The 20,395-nt window shown below is 42.3% G+C and overlaps 1 protein-coding gene across 3 annotated transcripts in view; it reads left to right on the top strand.

The window, feature by feature from the left end:
• The window catches only part of cadm2a (cell adhesion molecule 2a), a 145,120-nt gene extending 127,939 nt beyond the window's left edge, over positions 1 to 17,181 (top strand). For 2 of the 3 annotated variants that reach the window (XM_052046874.1, XM_052046873.1), the window contains 3 exons: positions 1,003 to 1,116; positions 15,750 to 15,872; positions 16,077 to 17,181. In XM_052046874.1, coding sequence (XP_051902834.1) covers positions 1,003 to 1,116; positions 15,750 to 15,872; positions 16,077 to 16,195 — 356 coding nt within the window. In that variant the 3' untranslated portion in view covers positions 16,196 to 17,181. The remainder of the gene's footprint in view (positions 1 to 1,002; positions 1,117 to 15,749; positions 15,873 to 16,076) is intronic. The other variant, XM_052046875.1, reaches the window with a different exon arrangement.
• The last annotated feature ends 3,214 nt before the right edge of the window (positions 17,182 to 20,395 follow it).

Below are 20,395 nucleotides of genomic sequence, written 5' to 3'. Positions count from 1 at the left end.
AGCACGGCAACTTACGTGATGCTTGCTAAAATATGTACCAAATTGTTAAACACCTCATTACAGTAACTTCAACAATATTTGAACAAACTGTTATTCTTGACTTCTTTATATGATTTCAGTCAAAATGCCCCTCCAAGGGAAAAAATGTAGCCCGCGACGAAAATGTTGTAACCTGATAACATGATAAACTGTCACTCTTTATGTTAAGTATTTTTGTTTGTTTATTTGTTTGTTTGTTTGTTTGTTTGTTTTGTATGGTTGTATGGTTAAATGTTGCTGCTCCCCTCATCATTGTGACATCAAACCACTCCCACGCTCTCTTCCCGTGGTTGTGCTTCACTTCCACCAGCCGGATTTCTAATTCAGTAGAACCTCCGGATAAGATATTTTCATTTATTCTAATATGTTTTATTGCATTTCATGTAAAAAATGTATTCGGTATTATTTGTAGTGGATCCAATCGTTCTTCCCTCGAGCAACTATTAAAAAAAATCAAATAACCACAAATCTAGTGACTTTGTGTGGCTATTAAAGACTACTGGAGACTCTGATACTCCCTCCAGTCAATTTCCGAAAATAAGTCCTCTAATAAAAAATTTACTTTTTTATTTATGACCGTGTTCGTAGTTCTGCAGACTTGGAGTAAGTGCAGAAAGACCAAAACCAAACAAGCCGGCTTCCCTATTTTATCTTATCTATCCAGGTGATTAAGGTCTACCGTGATGAAAACGCAACACAAGACGCTCCGGCTGCGAGATTTCTGGCGGGCGATTTTTATCCACATGATATACGTTAGCATTTGCTTCATTGCTGAATAAATTAGTATATACATTTTTGCTTGTTTTTTTTTAACCAATGTTTTTGTTTTCCCCATTGCTATGTCATGCTTTGCTGTAACCACTCGCCGCCATATCTAATTTCTCCCTTTTTCAATCCGTCACCCCCCCCCCCCCAAGTTATTGTTTGTCCTTTGTAAATGTTTGTATGTCCACCCCCTTCCAGAAGAACCCACCACCCTGCCTCCATCCACCACACCCCCCTTCCATCCCATCCCCCCAGACTCCACCGCTCTAATAGGCACCCTCGCTTCAGACCCCGCAGTCACTGGAAATCGAGGTACAGTACCACCAACCAACCGCTTCCTTCCAACCTCCTCGCCATATTTGGGCATCTCACGCTAGTCTTCCCTTAACTGTTGTGTGTGCTTATTTCTTCGCCCTCTCACACCTCCATGTTCAAAAATTAATAATTGAAGAAACTTACTGGGAGTTTTTTTTGCCCCCGACCCTTCAAGATGCTTCCTCTCGCTTATTGTATTCAGTCTGAGTACAGCTGTTTAAAATCCAATGTCCCCCTTGACATTCCCGAAGACTTCAGTAGTCCCGTGTCATGAAAGCTCAAAGAAGTAAATGTCATGTGCAACCGCAAATGTCTGCCCCCCAGAGATGACTCATCGTGACTCCTAATGCTGTGCTCAATCCAGGGAAACCTTTCACACTTGAAAAGAACCCTTTTTTTTTTTCTTTCTTAAATAGTAACTCAAACTTTTACGGAGTGCCGTTGATCTACAGTCCTCTCACATTAAAGTTGAATGATTTGTGTTATGAGGAATGGGCTGTCATCTTTAAAGGGGATTTGAAGATTATGAGAGGGAACACAAAATGCTGATGTCACCTTTTTTTAAGTGTCTACCATTGCCGCAAAGGTTGATGACGTGTAGGATAATCATTATAGATTGAACCGTTCCGGTGTCCACAGGATTGTGGACTATGAAAGCACCGCGATGGTGCACATGTTCGTGACATGTGGTCGGAATTCAAAAGAAAATAATAAATGTAAGGCGGCCCGGTAGTCCAGTGGTTAGCACGTCGGCTTCACAGTGCAGAGGTACCGGGTTCGATTCCAGCTCCGGCCTCCCTGTGTGGAGTTTGCATGTTCTCCCCGGGCCTGCGTGGGTTTTCTCCGGGTGCTCCGGTTTCCTCCCACATTCCAAAAACATGCGTGGCAGGCTTATTGAACACTCTAAATTGTCCCTAGGTGTGAGTGTGAGTGCGAATGGTTGTTCGTCTCTGTGTGCCCTGCGATTGGCTGGCAACCGATTCAGGGTGTCCCCCGCCTACTGCCCGGAGACAGCTGGGATAGGCTCCAGCACCCCCCGCGACCCTAGTGAGGATCAAGCGGTTAGGAAGATGAATGAATGAATGAATAATAATGGTATGCAATCCTCTTAAATTTGTACGAAAATAAGGCTCAAGCCATAAATGTTGGACTAGTAATTAAATATTCTCAGCCGGTACCATAGAATCCAGTGTGGAGAGGTCACGGTCGTGTCTCCATGCGTCGCTTTAATCCTCCGCAAGGCCGACAGCCTCATATTTGAGTTAACCATGTTTCAGCCCTCCGTAGTGCGAAGAGCCCTTCCAAGATTGGAGTCAGAAAAAGTTTCTCGCGTCCATCACGGTGACAACCAACGAGCCCGCAGACGCCAGAAAGATGCAATCGCCGGATGAGAACTACTTTCACACACTGCGGTGGGGATATTGTCGAGTGATACAAGGAAGAAATGAAGGACTTTTGTTGAACCCTTCAACGTTATGGTGGAGGAGTTGGCATGATGCAGCTCAACGAGGTTGTTGGGAGTAATAAGACGCTAGTTGGACAAGATGTTTCCCGATAGGGGGAATCTGGGGATTATTGTTTGGCCGTCGTGGTTGGCAGACCACTTAAGTGCCAGTCTGATGTTGAACAAAGCACTTAGAGGAACTAATAGACAAAAGTTCCTTGTCCCATTTTTCACAGGCTTCTTGGGCCATGTTCCAAATGGAAATGGAAGAGCAAATCCATTATGAAAAATGCGTCGTCTGAATTTTTAAATGAAGTTTTACCACGGAGAACGCCAACTGTCACAGACGTAGTGCTCCCGCGTTACGTCTGTAATATTGAAAAAACATGACTTAATCATGGGTCACATTGCTCAAACAGTTTTAAAAATGAGCAAAAATACCTGCTAGATAGTTGGAATGTAGGGCGGCATGGTGGTTGACTGGTTAGCGCATCGGCGTCACAGTGAAGAGGTGCAGGGTTCGATCCCAGCTCCGCCCTTCCTGAGTGGAGTTTGCATGTTCTCCTGTGTGGGTTTTCTCCGGGTACTCCGGTTTGCTCCCGCATTCCAAAAACATGCATGGCAGGCTAATGGAACTCTCTAAATTGTCCCTAAATTGTGGTGCTGTTGCCCATGACCCTTATGAGGACAATCGGATCAGAAAACGGATGGACGGATAGTTACGATGCATGCCAAACAAGACGCCGCAGATCACTCATGGGCAGTGAAAGCTAGCTAACTTGTGCAACTTTAGCCACAAGCTAACATATTGAGACCGTCTTCATATTAGCAGCGAAGAACAAAGGCAGTGTGACACAATGTGAAGCTTCATCGCCAGAGTATGTCCAATAATGCACAGACGGCAACTGTGGGCTCATGACAACTCACCTTCCATTCATCTTCCGAGCCGCTTGATCCTCACTAGGGTCGCGGGGGGTGCTGGAGCCTATCCCAGCTGTCTTCGGGCAGTAGGCGGGGGACACCCTGAATCAGTTGCCAGCCAATCGCAGGGCACAGAGAAACGAACAACCATTCGCACTCACACTCACATCTAGGGACAATTTAGAGTGTTCAATCAGCCTGCCACGCATGTTTTTGGAATGTGGGAGGAAACCGGAGCACCCGGAGAAAACCCACGCAGGCCCGGGGAGAACATGCAAACTCCACACAGGGAGGCCGGAGCTGGAATCGAACCCGGTACCTCTGCACTGTGAAGCTGATGTGCTAACCACTGGACTACCGGGCCGCCCTCATGACAACTTTCTTCATCAAAATACAACAAATGTCATAAAACTTGCTGGAATATGCCACGGTTGGTTGACGTCTAGCTAATGGTTCTTATGGAGCATCGGACAGAACGATGGGTGCGCAGTCGTCTGGACGCTTGATAAATATGCAAACCGATAATATAGACAAACCAGAAGAAGGCTCTGAACGGAACGGTTCCGCTTGTGATTCTGTTCCTCCACCCACACGACGATAACGCTGACACAGCGCCGCATCTGATATGGCCACACCAGACGTCTCGTTGGATTGACGTGTCAATTTAAAACTGAGGTGCTGCGTTAAGCGATATGCAGATGAGTTAGCTGACCCTCAAAGTCTCAAAGTTGAAACCATCATTTGCGGGCGATCCTCCCCAGTGCCTTGCTTTCTGCGGCGGCCTTTTTTTTCCCTTTCCAACCTCTTCTTTCAATGTCATTGGCTTTACTCTCCACCGCACGCGACATCTCTCTAGGCTTCCGCTCGACGTTCCATATTCCCCATCAGCTTCTGATGTCTATTTGTGTTCTGCTGACACACAAGAGGGGTGCAGCTTCTCTGCGTATCGCGAGGGAATCTGGATATCAGACTCCTTCAATGCGTCCCCAGTCGCGGGATGCTCCGCTATCTGGTTTCATGTGTCTTCTTGATTTATTACCAGCTCTTTCCACGGGTTCTAGTTGAAAGCAAACACGCACAGAGCCGCTTCCCGCCCCGTGACGTTTTGTCTTTTTAATAAAGTTGTCCGCCTGAGCTGAAGGCGCGTGGTCGGTCTAACGTCGTAGCTCGTAAGGCGGAATATTAGCATATAATACACCCGACGATCTGTTTCATCCATTCCACGCTTCACTTTTTGACACCTTGCTACTCTTTATCAACCCAATTATTACTGTATATGTTTTATGTTCAATAAACAAACAAACAAACAAAAAAAAACAAAAGGTGGCGAAAAAAAATGCTAGTTAGCGCATACCAAGCTAGCATTCGCTATATCACATTTCTAGTCGAGGTGGGTGTATGTTGTTATAAATATACGCCTAATGGACTTGGTAGTGTTTAATTTATGAAGATTCGGAGATGAATATCCCTGGTTTGGAATCACATCTTAGAAATAATTTTTGGCATTTGCTGCCAACACAAGTCATCCAGTCTCACAGCAAGACGTCGGTAAAAAGTGAACAGACGCCACATGAAAAGTCTCGCTTTTGCTTGGAAAGTGCCAAACAACTCAAATTGCAGGCCTAAAACAAGGAATGCCTTGACAACAACGCCAGTGATGAAGGAAGAAACAAAATGTGGCCGCTTCTGTAATATTTAACACAAGAACTGGCAGTAATTTTTTGCGGAATTTTCTTGACTTACTCATTGGAACTGTGCATGTTATCCAACACTTTTGTTCTACGTTATCATATTTATCACTTTGAGAAAGAAACTGTGGTGATGTGTTGCTTTTATTTCTCCTCAGCCTAACAATAGAATATGGACCCACAATTCCTGCGGAATGTACAAGACTGTGATCATGATTTTTGTTGCGATTAAATTGCTATCTCTGGGCCAAACTAAGAATCAGTCTTTGTGCAACTGGCGTTGTACGCTTTTAGATTGGTCACCAGTCCCGAGAGCACACAAAGAGAAACAACCATTCAAACTCAACATTTGAGATTCCTCAATTACCCGGCACGCATGTTTTTGCAGCGTGGGAGAAATAAGAGCAGAGCTGAACCTTTCCACTGCGAGGCAATGCAAGGCAGCGTCATCTATTTAGCGCATTTCAAACACAAGCTAACTCAATGTGCTTCACATTCATTAAAAGCACATTTACAAACAAAAGAGCTAAATGCTTTTAAAAACAAAGCGAGGAAATAAAAAGCTTACTAAAACTACCAAAAGAATGTCGTGCAAGAGGGAAATACCCATGCAACAAATCCACACACTCTTTCTCCCACTATAATGAGAATGGCTTTAAAAATGGTCCGCTTGAAAATATGTACACGGTTAGTCCTAATACAGCCAATATGGCTTCAATCCAACTATGAGTTGGATCAGTGGAGTCACATCTCGAATGGTGGCATTTATTCAGTCTTGCCGGAATATTAGCCAATAAATATTTGATGTAGCTGACTTGATGGTTCGAATAAATAGTCTAATTAGCTCCCCCACGCCTCGTGACGGTTGTTGACCTCAGGGGTGTAGCTTCACAGCAAAGATAAAGATTCCTAATCTGTGGTGGATGACTTCTGACTGATGCCTGAAGTGTAGCCTGTGATTCACTGTATTGATTAAGCGCTGGAGGGTGCGCCCGGTCAGCCTTAATGGCAATAATACGTCTTTCGCTAAGCACCAAAGGTCTGTGCAATGTCATCCGAGTGTGTACATAAACACATCCTCCGCTCCGCGTGGCCGCTTTACCTCTCTGCCGTCTTCTTCTCCGTGGCTTTGCAAATTAGCTGTGACCTTGCCAAGATGAAATTAGTAATCATGCGCAACACGGCTTTCTTTGAAATATTTACTGTTCACTCCTCACGCTCGCTATTCCTTTGGCCAACCGCTGTTGCCTGATACCGGTGCTAAGAACGGGGGGGGTGGTGGGGGGCTGCCTCGGAGAGGACAGCAATTATTCATGGCCCGTGTCTCTGCCTGTGGAGGAGCAGAAATAATGAAAGAAGGCACGTCCACACTTAAAGTTATCTTCACCGACTTTATACCTCAGAAGAATGAAGAATAAAAGAAGGGAGGGGGGGGGGGGGGACTGCATCGGCGGCCTCGACACAAACAATGGTTGTACTATAACTGGAGATATGTACTGAAATTGTCCCAAGTGATACGAGGAAGCGGGTGGACACCTGATTATGTTACGTCAGAGTCATAATAATGTAATAATAATGCGCTGCTTGAAAAATCAAAATTTTGGAAATAAAGCTTGAAGAGGCTTTGAAGTTAGCTCTTTCCAAGATGTCGCATGTGCATCCCCTTACATACAGACAGTCAGAGGTGAATTACAGCAGCAAATTGGCAAAGTTTGTCCTCTTTTTTTTTTCTCTTGGGGCTATGAATTGGTTTCTTCGTGTTGTCCACTAGAAGGGTCAAAGGTGGTGGATCGATAATGGGTTGCTGCGGTTGTGGCAAGGCGATCTTTATCTCAAGCCTGCATGTGTTCAGGATGCAATGTGGATTGTCTGAAGACTTGGAACGAGCGGCGGTTTAATTACCAACTTTCCTCTGGGGTCTGTTCCTTGAGGGCTTGCACTGTCTGCATTTAAAGATGGAAGGGGGTCTTTTCCCGACAATGAAATATTCATGATTCTCGTACTTGATTGTGAAATCTACCTTGCAAAATAGTCTGACTTAAATAAAGGTTACAAAAGTTTTGGAAATAATGAAACCCAAAGAAGAAGAGATTAAATTGAATAGAAGTGAAAGTGGAAAAAAATAAGTTCAGTAGATATCAGATAAAGAAAAACCATTTGTATATAAGCTGTATCTAATCACTTACCTACGCTAACGTAGCAGTAACGTCATGATTACAGTCAATATATGAGTGGAAGCCCCTTTACTGACAAAAATATACAGCAATCCGATAAAAAACTAAGAGCAGCATTAACAGAACGTGCTTTCCTGTACCGCATAAGGACGTACTCTTGACCCGCGCACCCGTCGCACCTTCAAGCAAGCCACCATTGCTAACCTTTCAAAGAAAAAGCAGAGCAAGCAGTTTTGATTTTATTTCCCAACTTTGAGCATGAAGGACACAAAAAAAAAGTGCCCCGTGTGCTCTGCAGGCGCTCCTGTTCAATCTGCTTCAGACGAGGGAGAAACCTGTTGCGAAAACTCAATAAGTGAAAGGACAATTTTCATTCCTCAGGGGGATTTCGAACCCCTTTATTCCATTGCTATCGATCTAACGTTAGCGCAGGGTTAGGACGCGCGATGAGCAGAAATAACATTTTCTCCTTGCGGCCGCTGCTATAGTGGGTGATGTGTTGAAACCAAAAGGATTATGTTCCAGTCGCGGCGCCCTCAAAGGCTCCAAAAGGGGTCAAATGTTGAACAGCCGCGACAGTCTTCTGTCCGTTCGCTGCCCCACAAAATGGCGAGTGGCGCAGGGCGAATTAAAACATAATGCAAAGGTCTTCGCGCTTATTGCTGAGCCAGCTTATTGATGAGCTGTCACATTAACTGTCTTCGGGGGAAGAAATATAGCAACAATTTGCAAGTAAGCGTAGAACACGGGGGAGAGAAATCATTAGATCTCGAGGCTCGTGCGTGGAATTACATATAATAAAGCCCTTCTCTACTTATTCAAACACTTGACGGACTGCGTTTTATTTGTCAATGAAGCTTTATTTCCTCACTCATCCCTCCAAAGGATACAGTGGTACCTCTACTTAGGAAATTTATTGGTTCTGGAAGAAATGTCTTAACTAGAAAATTTTGTAAGTTGAGACATGTTTTCTATGTAAATGCCCTAATCCGTTCCAAGCCCCCCTAAAATTCAGACATAAATGTTTTCTTAAGCATAAAAATGCATCAAAATATGTAACAAATACATGTTACAATTAAATGATTGCATAATAAGCATTACGTAAAAAATAAAGAATGGAGTAAAGAATAAAAATTATGTTCATTTAACTTTTAACTCTCTCAAATGTGGTTTTTGACGTGTCCCTCTGCGGGTTTGTCATTTAACTCAGTTAGTTGCGAACCATCCCACTCACACAGTTCGGACAGAAGTTGTTAGGGACACCAAAAAAAGGCTAAAGTTGTCAATGAGTTAGCGCAGGTGCCGCGCTCAACTTCTGGTCGCTTCTTCTGGCTGTTTGGCTGAGGTTATCGACTCGGCCGAATACCTCAGACGCCATGATCGATTGATTCTCGCATTCGCCTTAATGAATTCATATGATTAATTATCTCACTCTGATTATAACTTCATTTTCATTGTTTAAGCAGGACAGGAAGGGAGGGAGTCTTGCTGCTTGAATATTCAAGAGCGTGTCCGCGACCATGTGAGGGACTTTATTGAATGATTAGAAGGAGTAATTTGTTTTCAGAATCTAATTAATCCTCTCAGAGACACCAAGCAATAATCCGCAAGGACACACACACACACACACACACACACACACACACAAATAAAGTAAAAATGCACACACGTCTCAGTAACGACATTTCGACGATTCTTAGCGTCGCATGTGTTGCCTTTTTCCAAATGTTAGACGCTTGTCTTTTTTTTTTTTGTCCTTCTGCCGCAGCCCAAAGGGACTCCTCCATCTTGGCTGCAGAAGTCGACATTGATGAGGTGAAGCTCAACCAGTCTAAGCCCAAAAAGTTGGGCTTCATTGACTTACTGAACTAGTGGGGTCTGCGGGCACTTTGGAATACTTTCTCTCTGATTATTAACTGCTGCAATACGCAACTTCCAAATGAAATCAGACATTAGTAGCGACTCACGTTTTGAGCGCAATCCTGCGAGGTGACTTTTAAACACAACATCAGATGTGCCGCAAAGCACCTTGTGTAGATAAAAACATTGGAAATCTTGTAAAAGTGTGTTTTATATTGTCGCTTCAAGGTCAAGTGAAAAATGTGCCGTTTTTCTATCATTATTTGACTCTGTCAGCGATGTATTCGACGAGCCTTATCTCTGTCAAGGCGGGATTTTCGACACGGCTCATTAGATTGGGAGGGTGTACATCATGTTGGGTCTTCAAATGGTGTTCTCAGATGCCGTAGTTGCTGGCGCCTGAGTCAATATCACAATCAGTTTGAGAGTGCAGATTGGTCAAGCGATCAGTTTTTTTAATTGATTAACCACAAGCAGAATACGTACATGCAAGCACAATCGGTGAGCTTTGCTGACAGGGTGGACATTTTGGCGATTGTTAGCATTTCGTGAGCACATGGTGGAATCTTCTCTGAGCAAGGAGACGGTACTGTTGAGCACAAGTCGTCGGCATATCCGAAAGTGGTTTGTAGCAATCGATATAATTGATATTAGCATAATTAAAACGCTAATTAATCTGAATTGTAGTTAGCAGAGCAGTGTGTGGGACATAAATTGAAGGGAATGCGTCGAAAGAAACATCGCATTGGATTGTATTGTTTGTGAATAAGTCTTAGGGGTTTCTCGATGACTGAGTGATGAGAACACCAAAGGCACTTTGTAGATGTGTTTTATTTATTTATTCATTTAAATGAAATGGACCATGCACCCAGCAAGAACCAAGGCACGGCGGAGCGATTGATTCCTTTGTAAGTTTAAAGGTCAGCCGTAATTGTAATCAAAGAACAAATAGGTGCTACTGCAGCACCAACGGGGTTTCTTCTGCAGTTATTCCAGCGAACTGGCTGCGAACTGTGTCACAGGAGCAAGGAAACGCCGTCAGATGAGGACCGAGCTGGCGGCTTGGGGAGGAACACTTTTTTGGTGGAGTCAGTGAGTCACACAAGCTGTGAGGGTCTTTGATTTATTCAACATGGCCAGGCGACAAGGAGAGCGCCATAAATATTGAAGGAGAAGTTTGCTCTGCTGCGCTCTCGTATGAAATCGCAGAGAACGTATGTGCCCTTCATGTGATGTGGAGCCATGGAGATCCAGAAGCTTCCATTTTGGCTTTCTTCTGTTTTCCAACTTGCACGACCATTGATGAAAAAAACGACCATGTATAGTAAGGCTTTTTTAGCCAAAAAATACGACCATGTACAGTAAGGCGTTTTGGGCCGAAATTTTTAGCCCCAAAAAACGACCATGTATATAGTAAGGCGTTTTTTTCACCAAAAAAATGACCATGTATACTAAGGCGTTTTTAGCCGAAAAAAAGACCATGTATAGTAAGGCGTTTTTAGCCCAAAAAAATGACCATGTATCGGCGTTTTTTGATGAAAAAAAAACGACCATGTATAGTAAGGCGTTTTTTGACCAAAAGAACGACCATATCGTAAGGCGTTTTAGCCGAAAAAAACGACCATGTATAGTAAGGCGTTTTCTGATGAAAAAAACGACCATGTATAGTATGCCATTTTTATCCGAAAAAAAAACAACCATGTATAGTAAGGCGTTTTTAGCCGAAAAAACGACCATGTATAGTAAGGCATTTTCTGATGAAAAAAAATGACCATGTATAGTATGGCGTTTTATGATGGAAAAAAAGACCATGTATAGTAAGGCGTTTTTAGCCCAAAAAAATGACCATGTATCGCCGTTTTTTGATGAAAAAAAACCGACCATGTATAGTAAGGCGTTTTTTGACCAAAAAAACGACCATATAGTAAGGCGTTTTAGCCGAAAAAAAACGACCATGTATAGTAAGGCGTTTTCTGATGAAAAAAAATTACCATGTATAGTATGGCGTTTTTTGACAAAAAAAAACGACCATGTATAGCAAGGCGTTTTTTGACAAAAAAAACGACCATGTATAGTATGCCATTTTTATCCGAAAAAAAAACAACCATGTATAGTAAGGCGTTTTTAGCCGAAAAAACGACCATGTATAGTAAGGCATTTTCTGATGAAAAAAAATGACCATGTATAGTATGGCGTTTTTTGATGGGAAAAAAAGACCATGTATAGTAAGGCGTTTTTAGTCGAAAAAAACGATCATGTATAGTAAGGCGTTTTTTAATGAAAAAAACGACCATGTATAGAAAGCTGTTTTTTAGCCGAAAAAAACGACCATGTATAGTAAGCAATTTTTGGCGAAAAAAAACGACCATGTATAGTAAGCCGTTTTTTGACGAAAAAAACGACCATGTATAGTAAGGCATTTTTTGACCAAAAAAACGACCATGTATAGTAAGGCGTTTTTAGCCGAAAAAAAAGACCATGTATAGTAAGGCGTTTTCTGATGAAAAAAATGACCATGTATAGTAAGGAGTTTTTATCCGAAAAAAAACGACCATGTATAGTAAGGCGTTTTAGCCGAAAAAACGACCATGTATAGAAAGGCGTTTTTTGATGAAAAAAAACGACCATGTATAGTATGGCGTTTTTTGACGAAAAAAACGACCATGTATAGTAAGGCGTTTTTAGCCGAAAAAAACGACCATGTATAGTAAGCCGTTTTTAGCCCCAAAAAACGACCATGTATCGGCGTTTTTTGATGAAAAAAAAAAACGACCATGTATAGTAAGGCGTTTTTAGCCGAAAAAAAACGACCATGTATAGTAAGGCGTTTTTAGCCGAAAAAAACGACCATGTATAGTAAGCCGTTTTTAGCCCCAAAAAACGACCATGTATCGGCGTTTTTTGATGAAAAAAAAAAACGACCATGTATAGTAAGGCGTTTTTAGCCGAAAAAAAACGACCATGTATAGTAAGGCGTTTTTAGCAAAAATAAAATGACCATTTATAGGGCATTTTCAGACTAAATTTTTAGCCGAAAAATGACCATGTATAGTATGGCGTTTTTTGACGAAGAAAAACGACCATGTACAGGAAGGTGTTTTTTGATGAAAAAAACGACCGTGAATAGTATGCCTTTTTTTGACGAAAAAAACGAACATGTACTGTATAGTAAGGCGTTTTTACCTGAAAAAAAATGACCGAGTACTGATATAGAACTTTTTGGGTTGTTGCTTCGAAGCAGCGGCTGTGTACTGTATATCAAGACCTTTTTGGGTGGTCACTTATGGTTTCAGGAGCGCAGCGCTGCTGTAGTTGACTGGTAAGTTCTTTGGCTTACCGACACAGAGGTGCAAGGTTCAATCCCAGGTCTCTGCCATCATTTGCACGTGAAGCTATTTTAGGGACCAGGTACAGTATGTAAAGGCCTTTTTGGGTTGTTACTTATGAGCTTGGGAAAGCACACCCACCGTAGTCCACTGGTTAGGGCGTCAGTATAACACTGAGAAGATGCTGGTTCGAATCCAGGTCTCCGCCATCGTTTGCACATAAAGCTTTTTTTTTTTTGAACGACCAGGTATGTAAAGGCCTTTTTGGGTTGTTACTTATGAGGCTGGGAAAGCACACTTACAGTGGTCCACTGGTTGGGGCGTCAGTTTAACAGTGAGAAGATTCCGGTTCGAATCCAGGTCTTTGCCATCATCTGCAGAGTTTGCACATCAACCTTTTTTTTTTTGAACGACCAGGTATGTTAAGCCCTTTTTGGGTTATTACTTATGAGCTTGGGAAATCATAGCCACTGTGGTCCACTGGTTAGGGCGTCAGTTTAACAGTGAGAAGATGCCGGTTCGAATCCAGGTCTTTGCCATCATCTGCAGAGTTTGCACATCAACCTTTTTTTTTTGAACGACCAGGTATGTTAAGCCCTTTTTGGGTTATTACTTATGAGCTTGGGCAAGCACAGCCACCGTGGTCCACTGGTTAGGGCGTCAGTTTAACAGTGAGAAGATGCCGGTTCGAATCCAAGTCGGGGCCTTCATCTGCAGAGGTTGCACATATAGTAAGTCTCTCTCATGACAATGTTTGCTGTTTTTCGATGAACACCCCCCCCCCCAAAAAAAAAAGAATCAGCCATTTTCAGCCAAAGATTTTATTTGAAAAAAACTACCATATAAAGAAAGTGTTCGCCGTAAATATACGACCATGTATAGTTAGGCGTTTTTAGCCGAACATTTTAGCCGTTTTTACGGCTTTTTTTACTATACATGGTCGTTTTTTGGGGGCTAAAAATTTTGGCCAAAAACGCCTTACTATACATGGTCGTTTTTTCATCAAAAATCGCCTTACTATATACATGGTCGTTTTTTGGGGCTAAAACTTTCGGCCAAAAACGGCTTACTATATACATGGTCGTTTTTTTTTTTTGGATAAACACTCCTTACTATACATGGTCGTCCTTTTTTTTCATCCAAAAACACCTTAGTATACATGTTGTTTTTTTTTCATTAAAAATGCCTTACTATACATGGTTGTTTTTTCCGCTAAAATGCCTTACTATACATGGTCGGGTTTTTTTCAGCTAAAAATTTCGGCTAAAAATGCCTTACTATACATGGTCGGTTTTTTTCGTTAAAAACGCCTTACTATCCATGGTCGTTTTTTTTCGTTAAAACGCCTTACTATACATGGTCGGTTTTTTTCGTTAAAAACGCCTTACTATCCATGGCCGTTTTTTTTCGTTAAAAACGCCTTACTATACATGGTCGTTTTTTGGGCTAAAATTTTCATCTGAAAATGCCTTACTGTACATGGGCTTTTTTTCTGGCCAAAAAACGCCTTACCGTACATGCTCTTTTTTTGGGGGCTAACATTTTCAGCTGAGAACGCCTTACTGTACATTGTCGTTTTTTTCTGCTAAAACGGCCTATCTATACATGGTTGTTTTTTGGGGCTAAAAATACCTGCTTACATACTCTTCGCTCCCATTTCCCAAACAATATTTAAAATAATTCAATGTCAAACCAAGAATCCTGTTGCTTTTGATTTCTATGTGACATAATATAGCCCAGGTGAACAAAAGCATATTGATGATTGTGACATTTTGCAGCTCCCTGGAATGGTCTCAAAGCGGAATTTTGATACCCGGGATTAAATATGGAATATTGCATTTGGGCAATACTTGTATTTTTAGGTGCAATATTCTCCATAGTGATTCAGTAGCTCCATGCTTTATATGCGTCAGGTGGCTGGACTTCAAGGCCACAGTGACATCCTCATGTCTGTGTGTGTCTGGGCGCTTAAAAAGTCCTCACTGTCGTGCCACAATGAGGTACAGAGACAGCTATGGGGGGAACATTGCTTCCTTTTTGCTTCACTGACCATGCAGAACTTGAGCACAGTGAAACCCTGCTAAGTGCCTGTGCGTATGTGTGTGTGTGTGGGTGTCGGTGTGTGTGTGTGTCATTGCGGGTGTTTGTTTGTCTGCTGGGAGGCGGCGAAGTGTGAAGGCCTGGTCATTCACACCATGGCCGGCTTATGGAGCACATGCGGGCCAGCTGTTCGATTGGGCCACATGGGAAGAGGACAAGAAAGGAAAAGCGGCACTGATGTATGTTTACTGTCTGAGAATATTTTTGAAAGCACCGGGCCCCCCACCACCTCACCATGGGTAAAAAAATAATTTCTTCAGGCCGCCGGCATGTGTGGTAATAATGTCAATCTACATTGCCATGATTTCTTACTGTCACTGAGGGCTTTGTTTATACTAAAAGCAACAGTTGGCACTATAGCTATCCACACAGATAAAAATACAGAACCATACAATATTTACTGTTTGGTGTTCTCCTATTTTTTTTTTCAGCAACATGAAGCCATTTATCGGCAGACCAGCATAGAAAAAAAAGCAAATGTTTCAACATTTTTTGACCATTTGAATTTTTTTCTCCTCCGATAAAAAGGCAAAAAAATATTTTTCCTCGCTAGGTCCGATATCCTGCATCGGTCCGGTGGTCAAATAGACCTCGTAGTGTAGAGGTGCAGTGTTCGATTCCGCCCTCATGTTCTATATGTTCTTCTAAAACAAATCCACGCATTTTGGTCGACCACTTGTTTGAGGCGCGATAAATTTTGGTTGGTTTCACAGCTCCCTCATAAAGATCTTTTTGTCAATCCTCAATCTTTTTCACACCTCTACAATCACCCTTGTCATTTTTTTGACTGCCTGTGTGATGATTTATTTAGCGTACCTTTGCAACTGCCAGTCTGGTTTGCATTTCGAGGACTCGTGTGACTCCATGGGTGGTTCCTGAATTATTCAACTACACTTTTTTTTTTTCTTACTCCCTGTCGTCGTCTTTTCACCTTCATTTTACCGGCCGCAACTCTCTCTCTCACTGTCTCTGTCTCTCTGTCGTTTATTTTTCCCGGAGAGATTCTGTGAAAGGAGCGAGCACCTGAAGAAACCTGGAAAGAAAATCACTTCATTCTTTGTCGCAGTGTTTGCTCTTTTTCTTTTCTGACAGTCGCGTCCTTCCTGTCTGTCCTCAGATCCCAACGCTTTGAACCATCATGGCACGGACCACGCTTTGATCGGGGGAGTGGTGGCTGTGGTGGTCTTCGTCACATTGTGTTTAATCATTGTTTTGGGAAGATACCTGGCCAGGCATAAAGGTAAAATCACCGTGGACCCCACCGTGCATCTCTCAAAACTCACACAGGCCTCGACCATTAGATGCTGCCAGACATTGAGAGAAATTCTACATTCTTCCATCTCATAGAGCAGCCTTGAATTGTTCTGCCTGTAACTGTACATCGCTGGCGTAAATAGAATTTGAAAGTGTTTTGTTTGCTCCCCCCCCCACACCAACCCCCCAGGAACGTATTTGACAAATGAGGCCAAAGGGGCAGACGACGCACCCGACGCAGACACGGCCATCATCAACGCTGAGGGCAACCACGCGCACGCCGAAGAAAAGAAGGAGTACTTCATCTAGACTATAGAGGGCGCTCCCCTTGGCATCCGTCCCTCTTGTGTCTTCTTTCCCCACCTCCCCTCCCCCCAACCACCCACCCCCCTTCGTCTCCAACCGGCGATCGAGGCAGCGCACAGAAAAAGAGGATCCCACTGTGTTTGCCCACCTTTTTGGCTTCATCTTTAAACCCAATGGTTCGGCGGCCATTTTGAGCAGGCATCGCTGCTGAAGTTCACTCGTGTTTTTGGCCCTCAACCCTGGAAATCTGTATATCGACCATGACTGCTTCTTACACCCCCTTCTTACACCTGAACACACCACCACGAGCACTCCCACTCGTTTTTGCTCGCACATCCCCCTTCAATACACACACACACACACATACACACACACACTCACATCAACACGGTGCCTAAAAATACAGACGCCATTGAACTCGTGTCAATGCCTTCATGTATCAGTCAGTAGCAATGTAAATGCTTTTGTAGATGGTCACCCGGATGGACCATCATCCCATTGCTTAGCTCACAGCATTGTCTTTTGATGATTATTTTCTTTTCTTTTTTTTTTCAATGATGATCCGTGCTGTTTCGCGCCTTATACATACATTGACTTATACATATCTACCACACTCAATATCTTAGAAGATCCCCCCTTCTTTAAATAGACTTGTAATTAAAATGTCGAGCCGTGTAAGATAAGAAAGAAGGCTTTGTGCGGTGCTCGTGTAGCAAAGGTTGCTCAGATACGTGTGTAGTTCGTAGAGTGGGGCTGTTGTGTGCTACTGTTTTAGAGCCGAGAGTACACACCAAAAATTTTGCTAGATGAGACGTTTCATCCACTGAGAAGATTAGGACAGCATTTTCTAAATCTGCTATACCAATCTACTTTTTGTGTATATTCCTGAACTCGACGGCCTCTTTTGTTTTCCACGTGATGGCTTCGGGTCGACTAGCTGTATAAATTGTATTTAAGTTAGTAAAGTCATGTATGTCATAATGAGAAGGGGGAGAAAAAAAAATCCTGAGAAATATAAAATTTGAGTATGGGTTGAAAAGAGTGCATTCGTTCCATGCTGTACAGGGATTTTGTGATCGATGCGTTTTATTTCTGTAAATTCGGTTTTGATGTGGACTAAAACAAGAGCAGGTGGAGTTTTTTTTTTTGGTTTTTATGGATCGCGCAGTTTACCTTTAAAAAGGTACGAAAAGTTCAAGGATGTCTGAAATGGAGTATTTTACATTTACAGCACCGAGGTGAGGTCCACCTTTGATGTGCAGTGACACTCGTGTCAATGGGAAGAATTCACATTTGGAAAAAAAATTAAACCCTCAAAATTTCAGTGCGTTGCTTTCCACCGAAAATCCAATTCACTTCTCTCTCCGTTTGTTTCATCGTGTCTCGCAATTAGCAAAGACATCCTCATTTCACCACAAAATCAAGCCGTGTGTCACTGACATGGCGCTCACTCGGTGGACATACGTTAGTTCCTAAATTATCAAAATTGATGGACAAAGCACAAGGTGGAGTCTTGTGCCTTCCATTTCAAACTCATTTGCCTTGAGCGTGCTTCGTTTATTCAAATCGACAGTGGAAATCTTTGTTTCCAAATTGTGAAAACAAAGGGGAAAAAAAATCTTAATATTTTTCTTTGAGTGGTTTCAAACTCCCTGCTGTGTACTGTGTCTGCTAAAACGTGTTTGATTGTGAAAATTGCTCTTGAATTCCAGCTCTCTTGTAATCTTTTTGTATATTAGCAACTTGATCAATTTTTTTTTCATCGGTCATTGCACACATTTAACTAATTATGACGTTTTCTTTTGGCACAAGACATGTAAATAATGTGTGGTAAACTAAAGTTGGTTAAAACACATCAGCATTTTTTGGGGGGCCTCCTTTTCCTATTTAAATTATTTGAAGAGGTATTTAAAACAACAAGAAGGATGTTTCCTAACTTTTATGAAGGATGGGCATTTGAACAAATTTCCTTGATTAACGATGTGGAAAATGTCAATCGATTTTTTTTTTCCTTTGAAGTCCTGTTTCAATGCCAGTTGCGTATTTTGCAGTGTCAGGTTATAACTTGCCTCCCCCCCATAGCAGACACAATATTTGTGCCCGACTTTTCATTGACAGTACCAAACAAAACATGTTACAAAAAGATTTCATCAAGACACGATTAACCATAATCAACTGATGAATCCCAAATCTATTCTACACATTCAACAAAACGAATCGATTGTTCCCATCCATGGGTATGGAACTTATTAACGTAACAATTGATTGAGATTGCAAAAAAAAAAATGGAAAACTTTCAATCATCCAAATTTTTGCCTGCCAGCAAGCCACTGGCTGACTTAGTCATGCCGTCCGTCTATTGTGTGAAAGACATTGAGCAAGCAGTATATTAATCGAGCAAGATGGAGGCAATTGTTACCAAGGGCAATGGAACAGTTGGCCCAGCTGTCTCCTATTTGGTGACCAATTTCCAGCATTATGCAAATATGGTCAGTAAGTAATGTCTTTGTCACTGAGTGAACTCAAACACTGCCACAGCGTCTCCTTGAGTGGAACATAGCAACACTCACGTTCTCAGTAACGCAGGCAGATGTTTGTGTTTGATTAGTCTGTAACGACACGGCTGGCTTAGTCGAAACGTCATCATTCTGCTGTGAATTTTAGTCGGGGGAAGGGGTTGGCTTCATCTCACCCGCAACTCGAGTGAGGCTATTTGGTATAGAAAATGGATGGATTAAAACGTGTTCTAACCACTTGTTAATCATAAAACGCGACAGATGTGAAACTTTGAGATCCATTAAAACATGAACAATTGCAAAACTCTATGCGAGTCTGTATTCCGAAAAGAAACCTTCAAGACCCTGTCAAGTGAATTTAAATATTTGTTTCTAAATACATGACACATCTGTGAAGATAATTGCTGACAACAGTGAAGAGACTGAGAACTATGTAGTACCAGGGATGGAGCTACTGTGCAAATCTTTTATTTGCCGGATCAGTTTTCATGATTTTTGGGGCGTGGCACGTGACGCACCATGGGGTCCCGCGTTTTTTGCCTTTGCCATCTGGCGCAGTTACAAATTACATAGTTATAATTACTTGGCCCATTTCCACCACTGCCGCATGCAGTTAGCTAGCTATCTCTGCCTACACCCTAAAAATACATCTTCCCTGGATGTTACAGTTTTCAGAATATCTCCATTGTCATTTTCTAAAATTCCCAAGTGAGCCGCTGACCCAGCAGATGAGCACTGTGTCCGTCTGACAGCCAAGAGGAACCTGGTTAACTCACGCGCTAGCTGGCTATCAAGCTGGTTCGCGCGCAAGCTAGCTGATGGCTAGCACTTCTCATCACGCAAGGAAAAGCCAGGCTAGTCAACCAATATTACAGTTGAGAAAATGTGAGCTTGTCGCGCTATTTTCCTTATTACAAGCCAGCGTATTATTTTCGAGCTCTTTAACAGTCCAGTTCCAACATACTGTGGCTTTCGAATGTTGGCAAAGAAAAAGGCACAGTTGTGTGTCAGTGATGGATTCAGAGCCACAAATGTCTCTTTTTCATTGCCTTTCTGTTTATTCATCATCATGATACCCCTTGCACGTGCGTAGCCATTTGTTGTGTTTAATGTTTTGGAGCCGGCCAGGATGAAGTGAGTCACAAGTTGGGAAACCTTCAATAAATCCGCTTTTATCGTTGCCTGCCGCCGCCGAAGCTTGTTGATTTAAAAGCGTTGAGTGTTTCTTTCAAATGTTTACACGGCGTTGCTATCGTGCACTTACAGGCTGTAGACGACGCATGTCGTGTTTGTAGAGGATTTTTTTTTCTTTTGGTGTTTGTATTCACTACATTGTTTTTTGGAATAACAAACATGTAACGTTCTACATCACAAATGGTCAGAATGGATTACATTTTTGAAAATGCAGATTCAAAACAAAGAAGCGTGCTGTTTTGTCCGAAATGAAAACACATCAATCGAAAATGTGAGCCTAACAGCATCATTGCCTACATCTGTTTTAATTTACGGACACAAAAAGTCTTACTCAAAATAGTTTTTCTTGGTTTGTGGAGGTTTTCCTTCATCCAAGTCTTGGTAATCCGCAACAGTTGAATCAAGGGGTGGTTTTTTTTTGCTTTCCGAAAACTTTCAAAATAAATGGGGCAGTTATGCTATTAGACTAATAATAAATAAGTGTAGCCTCAAC

The sequence above is a fragment of the Hippocampus zosterae genome, chromosome 16 (genome assembly GCF_025434085.1).
Source record: "Hippocampus zosterae strain Florida chromosome 16, ASM2543408v3, whole genome shotgun sequence".
Lineage (NCBI taxonomy): Eukaryota > Metazoa > Chordata > Actinopteri > Syngnathiformes > Syngnathidae > Hippocampus > Hippocampus zosterae.
Note: the sequence above shows the minus strand (reverse complement) of the source record. Positions and strands in the feature narration are given on the sequence as shown.